This window comes from Vanrija pseudolonga, chromosome 6, assembly GCF_020906515.1.
Source record: "Vanrija pseudolonga chromosome 6, complete sequence".
In the NCBI taxonomy this organism is placed as follows: Eukaryota; Fungi; Basidiomycota; class Tremellomycetes; order Trichosporonales; family Trichosporonaceae; genus Vanrija; species Vanrija pseudolonga.
In genome coordinates, this window is record NC_085854.1 from 2,158,869 (window position 1) to 2,178,191 (window position 19,323).

A 19,323-nucleotide genomic window follows, 5' to 3' on the forward strand; every position below is an offset into this window, starting at 1 on the left:
ATACAGCTAGTTGCCACGTTGATTCGCCACATGCCACAAGTCGCTGCGCACATCCAAAAATACATCGGCAATTGATAACAGCTAGCGCTAGTCTAGGGGCCCGGAGCGGCCGCTGTCTCTGGGTTGGCATTGCGCCAGTCGAGCGCCTTGATGATGGTGTAGAGGCTGTGGGTGGGTAGGGGTTAGCTGGTGCGAAGGCGGTCGGTGGTCGGGGGTGGGTGCCGTGGCGGCCGTCTTCTACGCCACGGCACATGATCCCGAAGTCAAGTCGGCTCAACTCACGTGGTAAGGATCGGGACGGGGACTCCGAGGCGCTGGCCCTCGCGCACCGGCGTGCCGAGGATGACCTGGGTGGTGTGAGCGTGGTGTCGTTGGCGGTGCGTGACCACAGCGTAATCTCGCTCGGCTCGGCCTGCCTGCGGCCTCGCCTCGCTCGCGCGACTCACCTCCACCTCCATGGGCCTTCCAGCCTCATTATCAAACATCATCGAGCTGGGCAACCCGGGCCCGCCGACCGCCTGGCACTGCTTGAGCAGGTCGCGCTCCGTGCCCTCGGGCACCGTGAGCCCCTTGGCGCGCGCGACGGCGACGACCTCGCTCATGAGCTGCACGGCAAACTCGGCCGCGCCGGGCGACGAGCCGAAGATGTGGTTCGTGCGCAGGCGGGTCACGGTCGTGAGCGTGTTCCACGCGCAGTTCCTGGGCGCCGGCGTCAGCTGCAGCAGGGAGCAGGAGCAGGAGCAGGGCCGACTCACCAAACCACCTTGATCCAGCGCGCGCTCTGGATGTCGTCGACGACCTCACACGTGCCCCCGCCCTTCTGGAGCACCTCGACCAGGCGAGCCAGCCGCGCGCGCTCAACAGCAGCGTCGAGGCCCGGGGTGGCGTCAACACCGATAGTCAGCTGCTCGCGCGCGAACTGCTGCACGCGGGGCACGCCGGCCTCGCTCGCGGGCAGCACTTTCGCGCCGGTCCACACGACGGCCGAGATGATGGTCGTGTTGGGGAACGCGGCGTGCAGCGGCGCCTCGGCGCCCACGCCGTTCTGCAGCAGCACAATGCTCGTCACGTTGGGTGTGATCACCGGCGCGAGCGTCTCGGCGAGGGAGGGCTTGGCGTCGAGGAGCGCCTTGTTTGCGCAGAGCACTGCGGCGTCAGCGGGGCTTCACTCACGCCGCACGACACGCACCGTAGTCGAAGACCTTGCCGCTCGCCGCCGCCTCCTTGGTGTCGCGGTACACGCCGTCAAAGACAAGATGGTGGTCGCCAAACTTCTCCGACTGCAGGTCGAACCCCTTGTCCTTGACCGCGGCGTAGTTTGAGCGCGCGACGACCGACGTGTCGGCCGCGCCGGAACGCGCAAGGATGGAGGCGTACACCCCGCCGATGGAGCCGAGGCCGAAGAGGAGCGCGTTGGGTTTGGAGGAGGACGAGGCGGTCATGGTGGTGCTGCTGGATGCAAAGGTGCGTGATGTAGAGGTGACAGAGACCGAGGGGAGAGCTCGCAACCGAGGTGTATACTTATGCTGGAGCACCGGTCCGGTGATGCTCGAGTAGCCGCGAGATGCCGACCGGGTATATGCGACGACACCAGCTGGGTTGACTCGTGCCAAGCTCGACGGCGCGACAAGCATATGTAAGTAAGCACGCTGACGCTGGCTGTAGCGGCGATTGCTTGTGAAGCTGGATGTAGGCGGCAACTGGCGGGCTGAGCAAGGGGGGCTGTGGGCGCAGCCAGTGCAGGGTGTGTGTGCGGGTTAAGTACTCTGCCAGCTGGGCGCCAGCCTGCACGGTCGTGCACGCTGGCTGGAGGATGGTCTTCGCTCCACGGTGCTTGCTTGCTTGGGTTCGCTTGGCCAAGTCACGGGACAGCCGCACGGCCGAGTCTCATCCGCCACGACAACTCTCGCTCTTGCTTTCGTTGTGTCGACCGTGTCGACGCGACGACGCGTCGGAGCTTGCACGCACCGGTGCTGGAACTTGCATGCTCGTCGGTGTAGCGGTACGCCGCTTAGGAGATGCATACTGCGTGGTCGTGTGCGGCAGCGTGTGGGTCGCGTGCGCCGACAGGCCGGTCGGTACCGCGGCATGCCGGGGGAGGGGTGGATATCAGGTGTTGATTGTACGAGCAGCGGCGCAGTGTCAAGTCTGCGTCGGTACCTCTGCTAGATCCAGGCCAGACGCACGGAACTCGGCCATCGCAACGCGCGACGCGCAGCACGTCACCACCACCTCGCTCGCACGACCTACAACTTCTCACCCCCACCACATCTTTATGACGGTTGCATGCCATGAAACAACGAGCCGCTAGCGAAACTCGGCCCGCCACGTCGCGGGCCAGTGTGTGCGTTAAAACTACAGGGGAGGGGAGGTGTCCACGAGGAGATAAGGAGATGACACAGGGATGGGAGGGTGGTGGAGGGTGAGCGTGTTGGTGGGGGTGGTGGTGTTGCGACGGTGACGTCTTCACAGTGGCGCAGCGGCGCGCGGTTTCAATTGTCGGCAACCAAAGACGAGACGATAACAGCCAGGGCGGGCTCGCTCTAGGGCCCCGAGAAGCCTGTAGAGCGGGCGACGATGCAGATGATTGGTATAAGTGCGGTGGTAGTGGTACGATGGTGGTGGTGTGGGATCTGGGGGTGGCATCGTTGTCGTGATGCCGTCTACGACTCCTTGCGGAATTCTGAGGGAGTAAGCGCTGCTCAAGCTCATGATAGCAATAGCACAACTCACCGACCAACACAGAGTAGATCTGGTTGAAGGCCATGTAGATCTCCTCGCGCACCTTGGCGCCAGTGAGGACAATCTTGCCCGAAACGAAGATGAGGAGCACGACCTTGGGCTTGATCATGCGGTAGATGAGACCGGGGAAGAGCTGCGAGGTCAGCTGCCGCCTAGATGCGCACCCCAGCAGACCCACCTCTGGCTCATAACTGCTGAAAGCACCGTGGCTGAACGCAAGACCCTCGAGACGGATAGGGAACTTGACGTCACAAGAGCCGACAATGTTCTGGATCTTGAACTCGGCAAACTTGGCGTCAAAGCCCAGCTTTTGAATGATACGCGCATACTTGCGCGACGCGAGACGCGAGTCGTCCTCCGACTTGGCACCCGTCACGACCATCTTGCCCGACGCGAAGATCAGAGCCGTCGTCTTGGGGTCACGGATACGCATGACCACGGCGGCGAAACGCTGCGAACGTTAGGTTATCTCGCATCACTCAACCCGAGTCGCTGTCGCCAGCAAGTAGCCGCAGCCCTCACCTTGGGGTTGTACTCGGCATTACGCGCGTGCAGCGCAATCGTCTTGAGGTCGAGACGGCACTCGAGGTTGACAGTCGCGACAATGTTCCTGTAGGCGCAAACACACACAGACACACACACACACACATCCAGTCAACCACTGTCCAACGACAACGACAGCGTCAATACCCACTGGAGCACGGGAACAAGGCCCTGCACAGCCGTAATCTCGGGCACGCTCGCTGGGGGGCGGATGGGGGGCGCGCCCGTCTTGCCGTACTGCTGCTCGTCCTTGGCGTCCTTGTCGCTGCTGCTCGTCGCGACCGTGTTCTTGTCGCTCGTCGTCGTGGTCGACGACGCCGCGGCGGTAGGGAGCGCGAGGGACATGATGCTAGGTGTCTAGGTGGTGTAACGAGAGTGGTGGATGGGAGCCGGGCGGCGCGCGAGTGCAGGTCGTTTGTCTCGACGATTGCTGGTGGCGAGGCGAGCCAGACTCGGCGAGTCAGTCGGGTTTTGGTTTTCAGGGGAGGAGGGCGGACGACGGGCCGGCGCTGCTGCGTTCGTTGACGTCGGGGCGGGTGCCGATACGCTTCGGGGTCGCGGGGGGAGTGTATGCGCAAAGTCTAGGTGTGAATCCACGCGGATGCTTGATCCTGTGGGTTTGTTGGTTGATGAGAAATGAGCCAAGTTGGGTGAGTAGAGGGTGTTGGCCGACCAGCGACGGCGGCGGCGGCGGGGGGACGAGGGGAGAGAAAGAGCCTGGCCCCTTTTATATATATTTACTCCCGGCTTGTGGCGCCCACCACTGACTGTTAGCCTGGGCACGAGTGAAAAATGGCCAACTGTACCATTGTTTGGGGGGCAATTCTCACTGCATGGGGTGCATACATTATGACTGCTCTTGTACATGCAACAGGCGGTAGTATGCACTGCTTCTACAACCCCCGGGCACTGTTATCAGCGCTCCGAGGCCGGCGTATAACCACAAGGTGCCGGTCACTACGGCAGCCACGAGCGTCGCGACGAGGTTTGCAGGGCGTGGCTCAGACGTGGGAGACGGCGAGACTACATGAAGAGGGTGGCAACAGACTATGGGAGGGTGGTGACTACCATGGCGCTCGAGGGGGACGCTGGCGAGAACTGGCTGCCGTACAATAGCGGCACTCAGCTTTGTGACAGGGACAAACAAGGCCAGACGAGCGCTGTCAACATGGTGCGTGGACAGCAGATTGCGCTTCGCAGCAGCAACGCAGAGTGGGACCTCCATGTGTCAGCAGGCCCACCACGTGCAGACCACACTGGTCCCATAACACGCAGAAAACATTAGTTTCGCAGCCACACGCCGATCGAGAACAATGGCGCCAGCGAGGCCGCCCCGCGGCCGCACATCACCACCAACCGCTCCGTAGCCAGCATGCCGCCGCAACACCAAAGGGAACAATGCATACTGTATCACGTTAGCACACAACCCTATCCGCCCACCCCGACCCAACTCACTCATCTCATCTACAATTGGGCTGTCGCTGTGCGTATGGGTGTCGTGGGTTAGTCGCTGTCGGAAGCGATGTCGTTGGGGTCGATAATGTCGTCGTCCTCTGTTGGGCGTCAGCGGCCTCCGACTCGCGTCACCCACCATCCACGACGTCTCCGCTCGACGCGACCATCGTCTCGGCCAGTGCACGGCGGAGCATGGAGCGGATCTTCTCGTCGTCCGACTCGGGGTCCGCGTTCTCGCTCCAGGGCGGGAGTGCGTCGCCTGGGCGCTGGCCGTGACGGTTCTTCACCCTGCAGCGTTAGCCAAGTCAGTAGCCCATCACCAACGCACAACTGATCGGCGCCGGCCTCGAGAAGCGAGCCAACTGTAGAGGTTAGCTGCTCGTCCATTCCAACCTCCCTACCAATGTACAGCCGCGCTGCTGGGTGCTCCTCATACCGCTGCCTGACGGCGATGTGGAGCGGCGTGTCGCCCTGGAGACGGTTACGGAGGTCGAGGTGAATGCTGTCGTGCTCGAGGAGGTGTTCGAGAACGTCGGTCGAGCCGTGGATCACGCTAAGGGGGCAGTGTTAGCACCGCCGCGCCGCACAGACAACGGTCGACGGTCGACGACGTACGCATAATGCAATGCTGGAGGAGTCAGTACGGCGACTCGCGCATCGTGTCACTCACCAGTGTTTCCAAGGCTGTTCCACAAGAGAAAGGAGGCACAGGGTGAGCCGTGCACAGAAGCCATGGGTCGCGTCACCTACCCGTCTGCGTAGTTGACGTCCTCGAGCTGCTCGAGCGCCGAGAGGAGGAGCTCTTCGTTGTCCGTCTTGGCGGCAGCGAGGAGCTGCTCGTCTGGGCGTGTCAGCGTGGTGCGTCCGGATACGATGTCGTCTGTTCGGCGCGACGCCGGCGGTCCTCCGATTGAACGCCCACGCGATCGAGTTGGACAAGCATCCATGGCGAGCTGCGGCCCTAGTCGAGCAAGCACTTACTTGCCGATGCTCCGTCAGCGTGGTCGTCCTGCGGTGGTGGGGGTGGTGCTGAGCGGGATGGGGCCGTGGTCATTGTATAAGACTGGGTGTGATGAGTCGAGGCGAGTGACTTGATGTTGGTTGAAAGATATGGTTTTGGGTGGTGACGATGTCGTGTCTGTCCTGGCGGTCGCGCGGTGGGTGCGTCAATGCAGTGCGGGGTTGTCGTCGTCTCAGGGCAGGGCAGGGCATGGCTGGGCTCTGCTGGGCGAAGCCGCATTTGACCGGCCATTAGAAATCCAGTCCTAATTGAAGGGGGGTGACTGTGTAAATAGTCCTCCATTAGAAAGTGGCTTTAGGCACGGGATATTAGGATTGGGTGGGTGTGACTGGTGATCAATCACAGTGTCCAGTAGTGGCAGCTGGTTCCCGCGCCGCCGCACTCCCATTGCCGCAATTCGATACGTCATGGGCATCCTGGCTGCAGTGGGGGGGGGGGGGGGTCCAATGACTTGGGGGCAACGCAACGAGATTTACTAAGGGGACACATCATTGACCCTCCACAACGACTTGCCTTCTACTCTCCATCGCATTCATCGCGTCGTACATCTCTACTATTGTCCACTCAGTAATATCACAATGTCTGCACCCCGCACACCAGCTCTCTCGCGCGTAGAGTCTGCCGAGCCCTCGGGCGGCAGCGGCCCCATCCCCTTCTCACGGTAAGTGGTGGCTTCTGTTGTGGCCAGCCGCCGCTGACATCTCCTCCAGTCCCCCCACACCGTCGCTCAATGCCGAGGTATGCATCCACATCAGACGACCACTCACCCCCCTCTTCAGGCGCGGTATGCGTTCGTCGGCCTCGGCGAGATGGGCAAGCGCATGGCGACAAACTTTGCCCGCTCGCTCATCGGCACCCCCCACGCCCCACTCATCGTCTACAACCGCGGCGAGGAGGGCCTGAACAACTTTAAGAAGTGGGCCGCGTCCAAGGAGGTCCCCGAGTCGGCTTACACCGTCGTCACCGACCTCAAGGAGATTGGCCGCACGTGGGTGGAGTGGAGCGTTGGGTGGTTGCAGCGAGCAGCAGCTGACACTGGCGCTCAGCGCTCACCTCATCATCACGTCTATCGGCGGCGACGATGCCATCAAGGAGGTGTACGCCCAGCTCTTTGCCGGCCAGGAGGTGGGTGTGGCGACGGCTGTTGTGGCTGTGGCAGAGTGGCGATGATCAGCACTGACGCCCTGCAGGAGGACGAGTCCAAGAAGCAGACCATCTTTGTCGACACTTCGACGGTGGGTTATTCTTCCTTGCGTAACCCACTGACCCCCCCAGACCTACCCCACCCTCTCGGGCCAGCTCGAGCGCGACGCGTCGTCCAAGAGGGGCCGGACCTTCCTCGCCGCGCCCGTGTTCGGTGTTCCTCGCGCCGCGGAGAAGGCGCAGCTGATCATCGCGATGGCGGGCGACCTGTTCGCCAAGAAGGTCGCCTCGCACCTCCTTGTCCCGGCCATCGGCAAGAAGGTCATGGACCTGGGCAGCAACGTCGAGCGCGCCATGTCGTTCAAGTGAGTTGAGAGCACCCTGAAATCAGCTCACGCCAGGCTCGTCGGCAACTCGCTCGAGCTCGGCTTCATCGAGCTCATCTCCGAGTGCTTCACGCTCGCCGACCAGGCCGGCGTCGGCTCCGAGGCCCTCGTCGAGCTCATCCGCGAGCAGCACTCGTCGCCCGCACTCGTGCGCTACTCTGAACGCATCACCAAGAACAAGTTTGACGCCGAGGGCGGCTTCAACCTCCACGGCGGCTTGACCGACTCGAAGCACATCCGCCAGCTCGCCGACACGTACAACGTGCCCATGCCGACCATGGACGTGGTGAGTGGCATCAGGCGGACGCTGACTCGAATGCAAGAGCTGACGCCCCCAGGCCCACCAGCACATGATCACTGCCCGTGCCCAGGGCGGCGAGCAGATGGACTGGACCGCCCTCGTTGCCGGCACGCGTATCGCCGCCGGCCTCCAGCCCTTCGCAGGCAAGGTGGGTAGCTGTACTCCGAGTGCATAACCCGCTGACACGCGCAGACCCGCCTGGAGAAGTGGGAGGAGTAGGGTGTTGTGGCAGAGTCTAGTCCATAATTCGTCCGGAGCGGCACACTTGAACTTAGTACATTATGTATCGCCTCGTGCGATGGTATCGTGGGAGGGGAGGGTGGGACAGCTGTGGGGCTTACTGAGGTGTTCAAGGTGTGCAAGACGCTCCGACAAGTAGCGAAGAGTATGTGTATAAGCAAGTTGGCAAGGTCAAGGAGCTGTGGCCATCTCGTCGCAACAAGCCTGGCTTCTCGTCTTGTTGCTCAACGCCACGTGTTCAGCCTCAAAAGTGACGAAGACGACACATGGGATACTGGGGGCTATATGAAGCACAAGCACATGCCCAGTGTTGCGCACTGCACCCGACTCTGAGCTATAGCTGGACATGATTCAAGCCCAACGACTGCAGCCCCAGTCCTGTAGCAGCAGCCACATACCCAACCATCCTTCCACTCCCAGTCCATCTGAGCGCGACCATCTCTCGCCCCCTCGTGCTCTCGCTTCTCCAACCCAGCTCCACCCATGTCCACGACCACTCCCTCCCTCAGCCCGTAGAAGAAGCCTCATGCATGCCCGACTACCGTACACGCTCTACCCGACAACTGCGATACAGTGGCCGAGTTTACTCGTCGGGAACGACGATCTCGCCGGCGTCAATGGCCTCAATGACGTCGTGAGGGGGCTTGCCATCGACGGTGCAGCCGACCGACTGGGCAGTGCCGAGGATCTCCTTGACACCGCCGGCGAGGTCCTTGGCCAACGACTTGTGGGCCATCTTGCGGGCGATCTGGGGGACGTCAGGATTTGCCCATGTTGGTCACACCGCGCTCTACCCACGTTGTAGATCTCGTCAAGGGGAATGTTGCCAGAGTGGGCAATGTTCTTCTCCTTCTTGCGGTCACGAGGGGGCTCCTTGAGCGCCTTGATGACGAGCGACGAGGCCGAGGGGACGACCGAGACGGCAGCCTGACGGTTCTGGATGGTGAGCTGGACAGTGACGCGGAGGCCCTTCCAGTCGCCGGTGGCCTTGGCAATGTCTTCTCCGACCTTCTTGGGCGACTAGAGGTGTGGGTCAGCGCGTGCTCTCGTCTGGTCGGTTGTTGCAGGTGGAGGAGGAAATTTGCCCAGCGCGTCGGCGTGGTCGTTCGTCACGCGGCGCACTGCCTAGAGCCTATTCCCTCCTCCCCGTGCCCGCTCTACTCACGAGACCAAGAGGACCGATCTTGGGGGCAAGAGCCGAAGAGGCACCGACCTCACCACCAACGGCACGGAGGTAGATGATCTGTTAGAGCGCAGGTCGAGAGTTCGAGGAGCGACCAGGCGAGCGAGCGAGACAGCGAGTAGAGGAGCAGCATTCGAGAGCGCGAGAGCAGAGCGTGGTAGACGAGCGAGTCGGGTCGAGGCAGAAAGAGAAACGACATGTCAGCTCTTTGTTCGCGATCCCAAGTCTTCGCGCGCGACGACGACGGCAGCCTCTCCCTTCTCCTGTCCTCCGTCCTCCTCGTCATGGCCGTCGTCGCCGCCGTCGTCTTGCACTTGCACGCACCTTAACCTCAGAGGGGTCGAACTTGGGAGGCATTTTGTCGGCTGTTTTTGGAGTGGGTTGAAGGCTGAAGCTCGTTGAAGGTCAGATGGATGTCGGCGACGAGCAGGAGCAGGAGCAGGACCAGGCAGCAGGCGACAGAGCACGGCCGCTGGCTGTGGGCTGTGGGCTGCTGGGTGGTACTGCCTGCCTGGCTGCGCTGCCTGGCTGGTGGCTCTGCAGCGAAATTGCACCACAGCCCACGACCTCGAAGTTTGCTCGGTATAACGCCGCAACTCCGATCTGATCCCGCGCGTGGCACCTGACCGGGCTTCAGCCAGGCCGTTATCTACATGCATTCGTGGTGGTTGGGAGCCATGGAAGCGAGCCAGACGAAGCATGCATGCTGGGGTGTACAGTAGAGCCCAATACGGCAGCACTTGATACAAGAACGGTGCCAAGGCCATTGCTGCTGGGGTTCACTGCCTGTATATCATATCTCCTTCACTGCCATTCAGGAACGATGGTGGTTGTGCTCAGATTTCAGAAGTCCAGGATTGAGTTGGCGGGTGGCCATGTTGGCAGGCAGCTATGACAGCATCGACGCGCAGAGTCCTCGGCCTCGAGTCAGTCGTACCGGACGTACACATGCACCAGCTCCTATCCCCTGATCTCTGGACATCATGATAGCGAGATGCACAGCCTCAGGAGCACACCGCGCAACGAGCCACCACTGACACCACCTGCTACTGCCTCACCGACGCTGATCACCTCCGTCGCCGATCACACTCTCCAGTCAGCCCTCACCTCACCTCCTCCGCAACCTCCACAGTCCTCGAGAATGTACACATTGCATCCATCCTCACAGTAGCCAATAGTGGCCATAGACACCACCTCTGAACAGCCGAAATAGGATCGAAGCTGCCTCTTCCCAAAGTCGTTGGCCACGGGCACCGCAGACCTGGTCCAAGCGCAGACAACGTTTACCTGTAGCGGCGGAGCGAGAGGGTGTTGTGCTTGCGCCAGGTAGCGCGGGCGGGGGTGTGGTTGTACTTGGAGCCCTTGCCGAGACCACGGTTGCGCTTGCCCTCGGCGGTGAGGCCACGCGACTCGCGGTGCTTGTGGACGGGGTTGGCGATCCAGTTGATGCGGGCGTCGCGGCGGATGGCCTTGTGCTGGGGGTCGACGAGGATGACCTCGTAGTACTTGTAGACACCGTCCTGGTTGATCCAGTACGAGTTGAGGCTGTGGGGAGTGTTAGTGGTTGTTCGGTGTTGGTAGCGCCATGGTCCTCCACTTCGCCAACATGAACATGTCGGCGTGCAGCGCCAGCAACAGCACCGAGTGCCGTCTCGTCTGCACGCCGACACCGATCTGTCCTTGGGCGCTCCTCTGCCCTCACGGTGGCCTTCCCTCGCCAGGCCACTCCCTCCCCTCCACCCCCTCAAATCTTCAATCCGGGCCAATACGCACACACGGAGGTTGCCGCAGCGACGGCCGACACGCTCCTCGGCGGTCGACTGGAGACCACGCTGGTACTTGAGGTGGTTGATACCCTGGCGGACGGGCTTGCCGTAGGTGGCACCCTTGGGGGCAGGCTTTTTGCGGTTACCGCGGCGGACACGGATGCGGTACACGACGTAGCCCTGCTTGGCCTTGTATCCGAGGCGGCGGGCCTTGTCGGGGCGCGAGGGGCGCGAGGCGCGGTGGATGACCGCGAGCTGGCGGTACTCCCAGCAGCGGACGCGCGAGACGAACTGGAGAACGTCCGACTGCTTCTTGGTGTAGAGCTCGGTGAGGTACTTGTAGGCGCCCATCTGGAAATAATGTTAGGACTGGCGTTCTTTCGAGAGGAGTGGGAAGATGGGGAAGTGCGCGCAGGCGGTCGTGCGCTGTGTCGTGTCTCCGAGAGGGGGGGTGCTTGAGGTCGCTGCTCACCTTGAACCGACTTGAGGGATGAACACTCAAAGATTGTCCCAGTCAGTTGCAACAAGCAGGCAGCGAGCGGGCGACAGCGAGCGAGCAGCGAGGGAGCGAGCAGGCGGGCGACAGTGCTGCTGCACGGCTGCGTGCTGGCTTGCCTGTCTGACCAGGGTTGAATCTACAAACGGAAGCAAAATCTGTCTGAGTTACGTAATGGAAGCTTTGGCTGGTCGGTGCTATTCTGTTGTCGCCGATGTTTACGATTGGGAAGTGGTGCCACGTGGGATTGTGCTTCCTTGCGGGGTCCCCGCTTCACCCAACCTCCCTGCCAGCGTCAAGGCGCGAGGATGTCCACTCTCCACTCTCTGTGCTGTTGGGTTCCGCAGGGCAGGGCAAAGGTGGCCTCTCCTGCCCCATGCACCATCACCCCGTCTACACCACGCTGCTCACTTTATCTCTCACATGTCATCCTAATCATTTTAAGAGTATGGGACGACGGCGCACCTGCTTCCTTGTCGGCGCGCCACACCCCCCCGGCCGTCCGCCATGGTCAGGTCAGTGCTGTTGCGGCAGCCCGCGATAGCGGGGTCCTAGCGCTGGGCATGTGATGCGGCTTGGGCGGTGCTGGCCGCAAGGGGGACGTGTACGGCGTGTAAGTACTGGTGTGTGGCGTAGGGATTCGCGTGGAGCGCGTAAACAGGCCGCCAATACGGCCAATGCAGCGCATGCAGCCGCAGCCAATGCAAGCGTGAGTCTTGTGGCTCGCACGACCACCTTGCCCCCTCCGCACTTGCATGCCGATCAGTCAGGCATCTGGTGCTATATGTGTGTGCCTTGATACGCTCGTCTGCCACCCACCCACCCACATTTCCGGGAGATACGGGATGCATAGAGTGTCGGGAACCACCACTACCACACGGTCAACGTGACCGAGGAACCGACCTGCCCCTGCTCGGAAGCTCGGATGATGGTTGAATTGGGTGGTGACTGGGTGACTGACTGGCAAGCAACCTGACTGAAAACAATCAAGCCGCGAAGGCGGAAATGCAGCGCCGCCGAGACTTTTGACTGTTCCCTCTGTTCCGACGGCGTAATAGCCACGACTAGAGATGAACGTAGCGACGGCAACGCGACGACGACTGGAGCAAATTTCCTCGGCCAAGCGTTTGTGAATGGCTTGGGATGAGTGGGTTGTTGCACTATCAAGATGGACCCCCGTAGTCACTCGCGCTATGCATGCAGAGTACCTAGTGCACTAGCTAGTCGTGGCCATCACTGACCGTGGCATGGTAGAAAGGATGACGTCGGCATTAAACGGGCAGTCTCATACACTTATTGCGGGGCGGTTGAAGGCAGGAGGCGGGGGCGCGTCATTAGCCACGCGCGGGCTAGGGTGAGGAGGGGAAGGGAAGGAGGGGGGCGACGCCTTCACGCCCGTTGGCTGCCAACTGCCTCACTGTTGCCTGTTACACGCATTACCACCACCTTGCAACAGTCCAGAATACATCATCCCCCTCTCTCGGCGACACGACCACCAACTCCAACCACTCTTCTCTGCATCACCCCTCACGCGTTATTCTTACACTGTAACAACTGGCACCACGTAAAGCATCGCCCACTGCATCGCTCCAACGCAACACTCGCAACACGCGCACTTGCCCCCTTCGGCTCCAGTGCAAATCTTTCGGGCCACCTTCCGATCATCCCCCACTCCGTCACACCAACCAACCCTCCACACCCTCCGCCGCTGTGGTGTGTTCATGTGCCGGCGTAAGTAGCAACGTACACGATACGGCCATACTGACATCCCAGAAAAAACCCGGTAAACACGCGCCGCGCCTCTCTCGAGCATGAACGCGAACGCGAACGCGACGGCGTCATCGTCGTCCTCGTCGGGGTCGTCGGCGTCATCGTCGTCGGCTTCGACGTCGCCTGCCTCGTCCCCTCCCACAACCCCTTCCTCGGACGATGTCCACTACCCCCTTGCCGGCGCGAACGGCAAGGGCCCATCACTGCGCGAGCCCCCAGCTGCCGACCTGCGGGAAGCGCCAGCCGCCGCCGAGCTCGACGTCGCCGCGCCGCCGTCGTCACCACCTCGGAGACCGACGACGCTCGCCGACTATCGCGCACAGGAAGGCCCTACTATCCGCGCCGCAAAGCTTCGGTCGCTCTGGCAGTCGCTGCCCGACCTCCCCAATGTGGAAGGCGACAAGCCAACACCCACCCAGCTCATGCGCCTCCCTGGACAGGACACGCTCACCGCGCTCAGTCCGGAGCGTGCCGAGCGACTACAAACGCTGTATCAGGAGGAGCTCGTCCGGCGCGTCGGCGAGACGCGCCCAGATGCCCTGCTGTGGGGAGGTGCAGATGATCTCGAGCCGATTGATACAAAGGGCGGGGTCCAAACAAAAGGCATCTCATGGAAGGCGTTCCGGTGAGTCACAGCGGTGATAACTCTAGGCCTGTGCTAATAGTCCCAGGCGCTTCCTCTGGGATCAGGAGAGAGAACTCTGGGAGATGTTCCAAGAGCTGGATCGGAATGGCGACGGCGTGCTGGACGCCACTGAACTAAAGGCGGCACTCCAGCGCTCTGGCATCCGGCTCTCGGATTCCAACGTCCAGGACATTGTTCGTTTTCTCGCAATGGGCGACAAGTGGCGACCGGGAGGCGACACAAAACACATCACGTTCCCCGAGTTCCGCGATTTCCTCATGATGCTCCCCCGCCGCGCAACGCCAACCGAGATCTGGAAGTTCTACCAGGTGCACAAGAAGTTTGGCGACGGCCGTGGAGCTGCGCGTGTGGACAAGGACGGTGACCTCACGGCGTCGTTCCCAAAAGCGCCTGGCTCTCCCGAACACTCGACGGCAGCCGGCTTCATGCGCAAGCACGACCACGACGATGACAAGAACGCGCTCGACTCTTACGACGACGAGGACGAGGAGGAAGAGGAACCGCTGGTGACCGAGGGAAGACACGAGGCCTGGCGCTTCCTCATTGCAGGTGGCATTGCCGGTGCCGTGTCGCGCAGTGTGACGGCGCCGTTTGACCGTCTCAAGGTGTACCTCATCACCTCGACCTCCGCGCCTGCGCCAACAAGCGGTCACTCGCCCTTCGCCGCCGCCAAGGGCCTGTGGAGTGCCGTCGTCAAGATCTACCAGACTGGTGGTGGCGTCAAGGCGTTCTGGGTCGGCAACGGCCTGAACATTGCCAAGATCCTTCCCGAGTCTGCCATCAAGTTTGTTTCGTACGAGCAGAGCAAGCGCTTCTTGGCAAAGTACTGGGACAAGGTGACGGACCCGGCCGACATTTCGTCGAGTTCGCGCTTCATCGCCGGTGGTATCGGCGGTATCACGTCGCAGCTGGCGATTTACGGTCTCGAGACGCTCAAGACGCGTGTGCAGTCCGAGGTCGGCCCCAGCCAGGGCTGGCGCGCCGTGAGGGATACGGCCAGGACGATGTGGGCGCAGGGTGGATTGAGGACGTACTACCGTGGTCTCACTGTGAGTGGCCGCAAGGCTGTGGCGATTGTGGCTGCCACTGCTGACCTCACCAGCTCGGCCTCGTCGGCGTCTTCCCATACAGTGCCATTGACATGGGCACATACGAGACGCTCAAGGTGGCGTACTGCAAGTCGATGAAGACGGACGAGCCGCCCGTCTTTGCCGTCTTGACATTCGGCGCGCTGTCTGGCTCAATAGGCGCCGCTAGTGTCTATCGTGGGTGATGGATCCCGAGCTTTCGCTAACCCACCAGCAATCAACCTCCTCCGCACACGCCTTCAGGCCGCGGGCTCGAGCGGTCACCCGCAAATGTACAACGGCTTCATGGACGTGTTGCAAACTACCCTCCGCAACGAGGGTTGGCGTGGACTTTACAAGGGCCTGCTGCCCAGTATCCTCAAGGTGGGCCCCGCTGTGGGCGTGTCGTGGATCGTGTACGAGGACGCCAAGCGGCGCCTCGGTGTGTCGTAGGGGCTGTCGGTGGCCCAGCCAGGGAGAGTAAACTACTGCAATCAGCGTCAAGCCGTCATAGCCATCATAGATAATTTGCATCGCATTGACATGAGGAGTCGAGCGGCCCACTAACCCAAATGCATTATTCTAGCTCTACAATGCTGCGGCCGTGTCGTCGACGACCTCGGCCTTGCCCTCGTCGCCCTTGTCCTCAGCGGCCGTCTTGGCGCGTTTCCGGGCAAGCAGGTGCTCGCGCAAGTTCTTAGCCTTGCGCTCGGCGATCAAGCGCTCCTTGAGCTCCTTGGCGCGGCGCTCGTTCTCCCCGGGCGCCGCAGCCGCCGCAGCCGGCGCAGCAGGAGGCTCCGGGGACGCGCTCGCCGACGCGACAGCCTCGCGCTCGACCTTGGCCTGGCGTAACCGCGCAAGCAGGCTCTCGCGGCGCTCGGCCGTGCCGCGGATCGACAAGCCCGCAGACGCGGCAGCGCGCTCGAACGCCGCGCCCCCGTCCGCGTCGGGGAGCAGCTCGCGCCCCTCGCGCCGCTCGCGCTCGCCCTCGAGACGCTCCCTCGCGCGCAGTCTCTGCTCTCTGCGCCGTGCGGACCGGTCCGCGCGCCGTCCTGCAGGCCGCCGCTCGCGCTCCAGCCACGCAGCGTACTCCGGGTCGACCCACGAGTCGGCCTCGTCCCACCGCCGCTCGCCGCGCGCCGGCGGCGGCGGCGCGTAGTGGTCTGGTCCGGGGCTCCTGCTCCTGCTTGGGCTGCGGCTTCGACTCCTGCTGCGGCTCCGGCTGCGCGGCGACCACTGGGCGCGGCTTTCGTCCGAGTCGATAGTCGACACGCTTGCCGACCTTGCGCGGCGCGGAGCTTCGCCAATGGTGGCCGGCGCGTCGGGGTACTGCACTGCGCTGTCGTACTGCTCGAGCGTGGCGAACGGGCTCCGGAGGAAAGAGTACAGTTCGTGTGCGAGGTGCTCCGCCGCGTGGTCGTACGTGCCGCCCACGAGCGGGTGCAGCACGCGCACCGCGGCGTCCGAGCGCACATCCACCGCGCGGAGCAGGCCGACGAGGTGGTCGGCTAGCGCGGCCACGTCGTCTGGCGGCGCCCACACGAGCAGCTCGCGGGCGAGGAACGTCCGCGCGCGCTGCGCGATCGCGCCGTCGGCGGCCACCTCGCGCGGCGACGGGTTCGCGCTGAAGCTCGTGTATGCGTTCGACGCGACGTGCAGCGCCCACACGCCCCGCTCGTACACCCCCCGCCTGGTCGCGAGCGCCGGCGCCGGCGGCAGCGCGTCCTTGACTGGTCTTCGGCGGCGGAAGCTGCTCTGATCTGGCAGTGGGGGGAGGTGGAACTGCGCGGCGTCAGCTGGGTCGCCGACTCTGTCCTCACTTTTGTCGGCACGTCAGCGTCGAGGTCGTGCAGCAGCACGGTGCCCATCGGCGCGCTGCACAGCGGACACCGGCGCCCCTGGTTCGCCCAGACCCCGATGCAGGTGAACTAAGTGTCAGCGGCGCTCCACAGCGACGACTTACGCAGAACTCGTGCCCGCACTCGCCGGCAGCGGTGCGGTCCCGCAGGCCCATGAGACAGATGGCGCAGCGGTGCTCGTTGTCGTCGTCGTTGCTCGGCAGCGTGCTGCTCGACGCCGCGGTGGGCGAGGCGCTCGCGCGCCGCTTGCGTGAGAGCGGCGATACGTCTGCGCGTGTTAGCGGCACCGGCCAAAGGGTTGGCACCCACCTCCTCGTCTTGGTGACATTGTCGCGTGTGTGTGATGCTATGGAGAAAGAACAACAGAACAATGGCCGCTTGGGCGGCGAAGGCGGCGGCGGCGGTAATGCCGGCTCTGGGAGGAGGCCATTGCCCATCTCGTTCGTCATCTGTGTGCGACTCACGTGAGTGGTACCGGCGTACGGCTCGACGTGACGCAGTGCGCTTCTCCAGCACGAGGAGGGCATGCATGCTGGTCATGAGCTCTGTGCACGTAGCATGCAGCGTGATGAGATCATAGCCGAGGCGTCATGCATGCGTGTGACTGGCGAAGAGCGCCGCGGACAGCTTCTCAGACACCCACCACCATAAATATACGCTGCACAGACCGCCAGGCCAAAACAACCACAAAAGGTGCGACTGGGACTTGAACCCAGGCGGCCGAAGCCAAATGATGACTTAGAAGTAATTCTAATCATTCCCCTTAACCACTCGGGCATCGCACCCTCGTCTTGGACGACGATTACGGCGAAAGTAGGCCGTACTTAAGCTGACAGCCCGGCGTGACTGCTTTCTTTGCAATGCCTTCGATTGACCTCACGATGCCCATCTGTCAGCACACTGTCGCAAAGGCACAAGAAGCAGACTGCCATAGCATATCTCACGAGCCATGCTGGTCCATCCCCACCCCAGCGCCCGGTGCCCGGGACGCACATTGCGACACCGAGCTCGGGCCGTCGACGCGGGGCGTGTGAGCGAGAGGCCAGCGCTATCTGGCCAGCTCGTCCTCGTCGTTCGCTGTATCTGACCTCCGCCTACACAATCCCACCCCACCCCCACACCCACCCATGCCCGGCGTGGTGGCGTGCTACGACGCCGAGGTGTCCGACCTCCTAGCGCAGGACGGCCTCTCGCGGCTCCTGGAACCGGGGAGCAGCTACACGCCGGCCGAGTTTGACCGCGCGCGCGAGCGCATCGTGCAGGTGCTCGCGGGGCTGTTTGACGCCGACCTCGTGTTCCAGCAGGAGGTGGGCGACATTCTATGGCGCGAGGGCGGGTCCTTTGCCCAGCTCAACCAGAACGTACGCCGCTATCTCGGCGACAATGTAGGTTGGGGCTGCCAGGCTGCGCGGCTGACCAAGCGACAGAGCACGAGGGGTGTAAAGTCGGTGCTCGTGCAGATCGGCGACATGTGGCGCAACCGCCGCAAACTGTGGTAGGAGGCGAGGCGCCGCCTGCCTGCACCCCGTCACCAGCCCACACCATGTACAGTACATCTATGTCCGCGCGACGTGCGCGCCGATAAAGTCGAGACATGCCACCACGCAGCGCGTGTAGCCCTCCACATTCGGGCTGGTAAACTTCTCGTCGTAGCAGTGTCCCTCCCCGGGTTCGTAGTGCCCGCCCACGGCAACACCTCTGGCGCGCAGCTTGGCCGCGAACGCGCGGCTCTGGGCCGTCGGCACAATGTTGTCCGCCTCGCCGTGGATGAAGAAGGTGGGCGGGTACGACGGGGCAGCGTCGAGCATGTGCAGCGGGCTCCACTTGCGCGCGTAGGCTTTCAGCTGCTCCGAGCTACTGAAGCGCTCGGGGTGCAGCACGGCAGCGACCCAGGCCCCGCGTTCCGCGAGCGCCGTCTTCACGTCCGCCTGGAGCTGCTCCCTCCGGCCGTACTGCACCCGGGGGGCATGGAACGCGCGCCGCACCTCCCCGAGAGGCCACTTGGCGCGCGTCTCCTCCGGCACGGACGCAAAGGCGCGCGTGTAGTCTCTGTCCTGGATGGCGGCTTCGATCTCCTCAGGCCCAAACTCGCCGGTGTAGCTGCCGGAAAAGCGCAGCGTGTCGTAGTGCGCGTCGGCGAGGTCCACCAGCCCGTGGTCGCTCAGCACGGCGCGCGGTGGCGGCGATACGAGCTGCGCGAGCGTCGTGGCGAGGTGCCCGCCCGCCGAGTCGCCAGCAAGCACGTACCGCTCAATGTCGACGCGGAGCAGGTTGGGCAGGTGCGCGACGCACCACGCGTGCGCGTCCCGCCCGTCTGTGAGTATGTCCTCGATGTTTGCGATCGGCGCGTAGCGATATGTGAAGGATACGACGTGGTATCCCCGCGCGTGGAACCCCGGCACGACCCACGCCGTGGGATCTGGAGGTGTCAGCGCAGCATTGGGGGTCAACGCACCCTCGTGAAGCCCGAAGAGCCACGCGCCGCCGTGCGACCAGAGCACCCATGGTGCCGGGTCTGGAGATGCCGACGGCCACACGCGCAGGCGCAGCTCGACGCCGTGCTTGACTGCGTAGACGTGGTCCGTGAACGGCGTCACGTAGTCCTCTGGTGGAGGCAGCCGCGGTGCGGACATCGTCGCCGTCGGACTTGAGGTGTTGCTGTGGAAGATGAGGAAAGTGCAATTGTTGGCTGGGTCTTCGACTTT

General features: G+C 62.9%; 10 protein-coding genes and 1 non-coding gene across 12 annotated transcripts; 3 read left to right on the forward strand and 8 right to left on the reverse strand.

The window, feature by feature from the left end:
* Nucleotides 1-47: 47 nt before the first annotated feature.
* On the reverse strand, nucleotides 48-1,610 carry all1319 (Putative 2-dehydropantoate 2-reductase). The gene is made up of 5 exons (XM_062775179.1): nucleotides 1,190-1,610; nucleotides 756-1,146; nucleotides 447-699; nucleotides 283-347; nucleotides 48-165 (listed from the first exon to the last, which is right to left on the reverse strand). The coding sequence occupies exons 1-5, from the start codon at nucleotides 1,440-1,442 to the stop codon at nucleotides 93-95; spliced, it is 1,035 nt and encodes a 344-aa protein (XP_062631163.1). The 5' UTR covers nucleotides 1,443-1,610; the 3' UTR covers nucleotides 48-92.
* Nucleotides 1,611-2,270: 660 nt separating this feature from the next.
* On the reverse strand, nucleotides 2,271-3,968 carry tbp1_1 (TATA-box-binding protein). The gene is made up of 4 exons (XM_062775180.1): nucleotides 3,437-3,968; nucleotides 3,265-3,352; nucleotides 2,734-3,193; nucleotides 2,271-2,683 (listed from the first exon to the last, which is right to left on the reverse strand). The coding sequence occupies exons 1-4, from the start codon at nucleotides 3,628-3,630 to the stop codon at nucleotides 2,664-2,666; spliced, it is 762 nt and encodes a 253-aa protein (XP_062631164.1). The 5' UTR covers nucleotides 3,631-3,968; the 3' UTR covers nucleotides 2,271-2,663.
* A 673-nt stretch (nucleotides 3,969-4,641) lies between these two features.
* On the reverse strand, nucleotides 4,642-5,821 carry YGL242C_1 (Ankyrin repeat-containing protein). 2 transcript variants are annotated; one of them, XM_062775181.1, is made up of 9 exons: nucleotides 5,722-5,821; nucleotides 5,491-5,581; nucleotides 5,411-5,424; nucleotides 5,356-5,368; nucleotides 5,142-5,293; nucleotides 5,069-5,102; nucleotides 4,877-5,028; nucleotides 4,741-4,838; nucleotides 4,642-4,690 (listed from the first exon to the last, which is right to left on the reverse strand). In XM_062775181.1, the coding sequence occupies exons 1-8, from the start codon at nucleotides 5,792-5,794 to the stop codon at nucleotides 4,789-4,791; spliced, it is 579 nt and encodes a 192-aa protein (XP_062631165.1). In that variant the 5' UTR covers nucleotides 5,795-5,821; the 3' UTR covers nucleotides 4,642-4,690; nucleotides 4,741-4,788. The 2 variants fall into 2 exon arrangements, with proteins under 2 accessions (XP_062631165.1, XP_062631166.1); XM_062775182.1 differs by having other exon boundaries at nucleotides 5,069-5,293.
* A 436-nt stretch (nucleotides 5,822-6,257) lies between these two features.
* On the forward strand, nucleotides 6,258-7,903 carry yfjR (putative oxidoreductase YfjR). Its single transcript, XM_062775183.1, has 9 exons — nucleotides 6,258-6,422; nucleotides 6,472-6,499; nucleotides 6,541-6,749; nucleotides 6,808-6,886; nucleotides 6,952-6,996; nucleotides 7,037-7,269; nucleotides 7,306-7,576; nucleotides 7,629-7,739; nucleotides 7,784-7,903. Exons 1-9 carry the CDS (start codon nucleotides 6,340-6,342, stop codon nucleotides 7,808-7,810), a joined length of 1,086 nt encoding a protein of 361 aa, XP_062631167.1. The 5' UTR covers nucleotides 6,258-6,339; the 3' UTR covers nucleotides 7,811-7,903.
* Nucleotides 7,904-8,146: 243 nt separating this feature from the next.
* On the reverse strand, nucleotides 8,147-9,418 carry Rpl12 (60S ribosomal protein L12). The gene is made up of 4 exons (XM_062775184.1): nucleotides 9,339-9,418; nucleotides 8,997-9,074; nucleotides 8,630-8,851; nucleotides 8,147-8,579 (listed from the first exon to the last, which is right to left on the reverse strand). The coding sequence occupies exons 1-4, from the start codon at nucleotides 9,369-9,371 to the stop codon at nucleotides 8,415-8,417; spliced, it is 498 nt and encodes a 165-aa protein (XP_062631168.1). The 5' UTR covers nucleotides 9,372-9,418; the 3' UTR covers nucleotides 8,147-8,414.
* A 332-nt stretch (nucleotides 9,419-9,750) lies between these two features.
* On the reverse strand, nucleotides 9,751-11,273 carry rpl-15 (60S ribosomal protein L15). The gene is made up of 3 exons (XM_062775185.1): nucleotides 11,253-11,273; nucleotides 10,788-11,131; nucleotides 9,751-10,559 (listed from the first exon to the last, which is right to left on the reverse strand). Exons 2-3 carry the CDS (start codon nucleotides 11,129-11,131, stop codon nucleotides 10,298-10,300), a joined length of 606 nt encoding a protein of 201 aa, XP_062631169.1. The 5' UTR covers nucleotides 11,253-11,273; the 3' UTR covers nucleotides 9,751-10,297.
* A 1,475-nt stretch (nucleotides 11,274-12,748) lies between these two features.
* On the forward strand, nucleotides 12,749-15,306 carry SAL1 (Calcium-binding mitochondrial carrier SAL1). Its single transcript, XM_062775186.1, has 5 exons — nucleotides 12,749-13,007; nucleotides 13,050-13,671; nucleotides 13,718-14,741; nucleotides 14,795-14,957; nucleotides 14,995-15,306. The coding sequence occupies exons 2-5, from the start codon at nucleotides 13,088-13,090 to the stop codon at nucleotides 15,210-15,212; spliced, it is 1,989 nt and encodes a 662-aa protein (XP_062631170.1). The 5' UTR covers nucleotides 12,749-13,007; nucleotides 13,050-13,087; the 3' UTR covers nucleotides 15,213-15,306.
* A 41-nt stretch (nucleotides 15,307-15,347) lies between these two features.
* On the reverse strand, nucleotides 15,348-16,972 carry 61 (E3 ubiquitin-protein ligase IE61; the record flags this gene model as incomplete). The annotated part of the gene is made up of 4 exons (XM_062775187.1): nucleotides 16,928-16,972; nucleotides 16,723-16,886; nucleotides 16,580-16,687; nucleotides 15,348-16,541 (listed from the first exon to the last, which is right to left on the reverse strand). Exons 1-4 carry the CDS (start codon nucleotides 16,944-16,946, stop codon nucleotides 15,348-15,350), a joined length of 1,485 nt encoding a protein of 494 aa, XP_062631171.1. The 5' UTR covers nucleotides 16,947-16,972.
* A 337-nt stretch (nucleotides 16,973-17,309) lies between these two features.
* On the reverse strand, nucleotides 17,310-17,403 carry LOC62_06G008645. The gene is given in 2 exon segments: nucleotides 17,310-17,353; nucleotides 17,367-17,403. It is a non-coding gene; the product is annotated as a tRNA-Ser (tRNA).
* A 342-nt stretch (nucleotides 17,404-17,745) lies between these two features.
* On the forward strand, nucleotides 17,746-18,117 carry LOC62_06G008646 (uncharacterized protein; the record flags this gene model as incomplete). Its single annotated transcript, XM_062775188.1, has 2 exons — nucleotides 17,746-18,003; nucleotides 18,046-18,117. 2 exons carry the CDS (start codon nucleotides 17,746-17,748, stop codon nucleotides 18,115-18,117), a joined length of 330 nt encoding a protein of 109 aa, XP_062631172.1.
* Nucleotides 18,118-18,174: 57 nt separating this feature from the next.
* andM_0 (Non-reducing polyketide synthase andM) lies at nucleotides 18,175-19,301 on the reverse strand (the record flags this gene model as incomplete). The annotated part of the gene is made up of 2 exons (XM_062775189.1): nucleotides 19,074-19,301; nucleotides 18,175-19,037 (listed from the first exon to the last, which is right to left on the reverse strand). The coding sequence occupies exons 1-2, from the start codon at nucleotides 19,249-19,251 to the stop codon at nucleotides 18,175-18,177; spliced, it is 1,041 nt and encodes a 346-aa protein (XP_062631173.1). The 5' UTR covers nucleotides 19,252-19,301.
* Nucleotides 19,302-19,323: the final 22 nt, after the last annotated feature.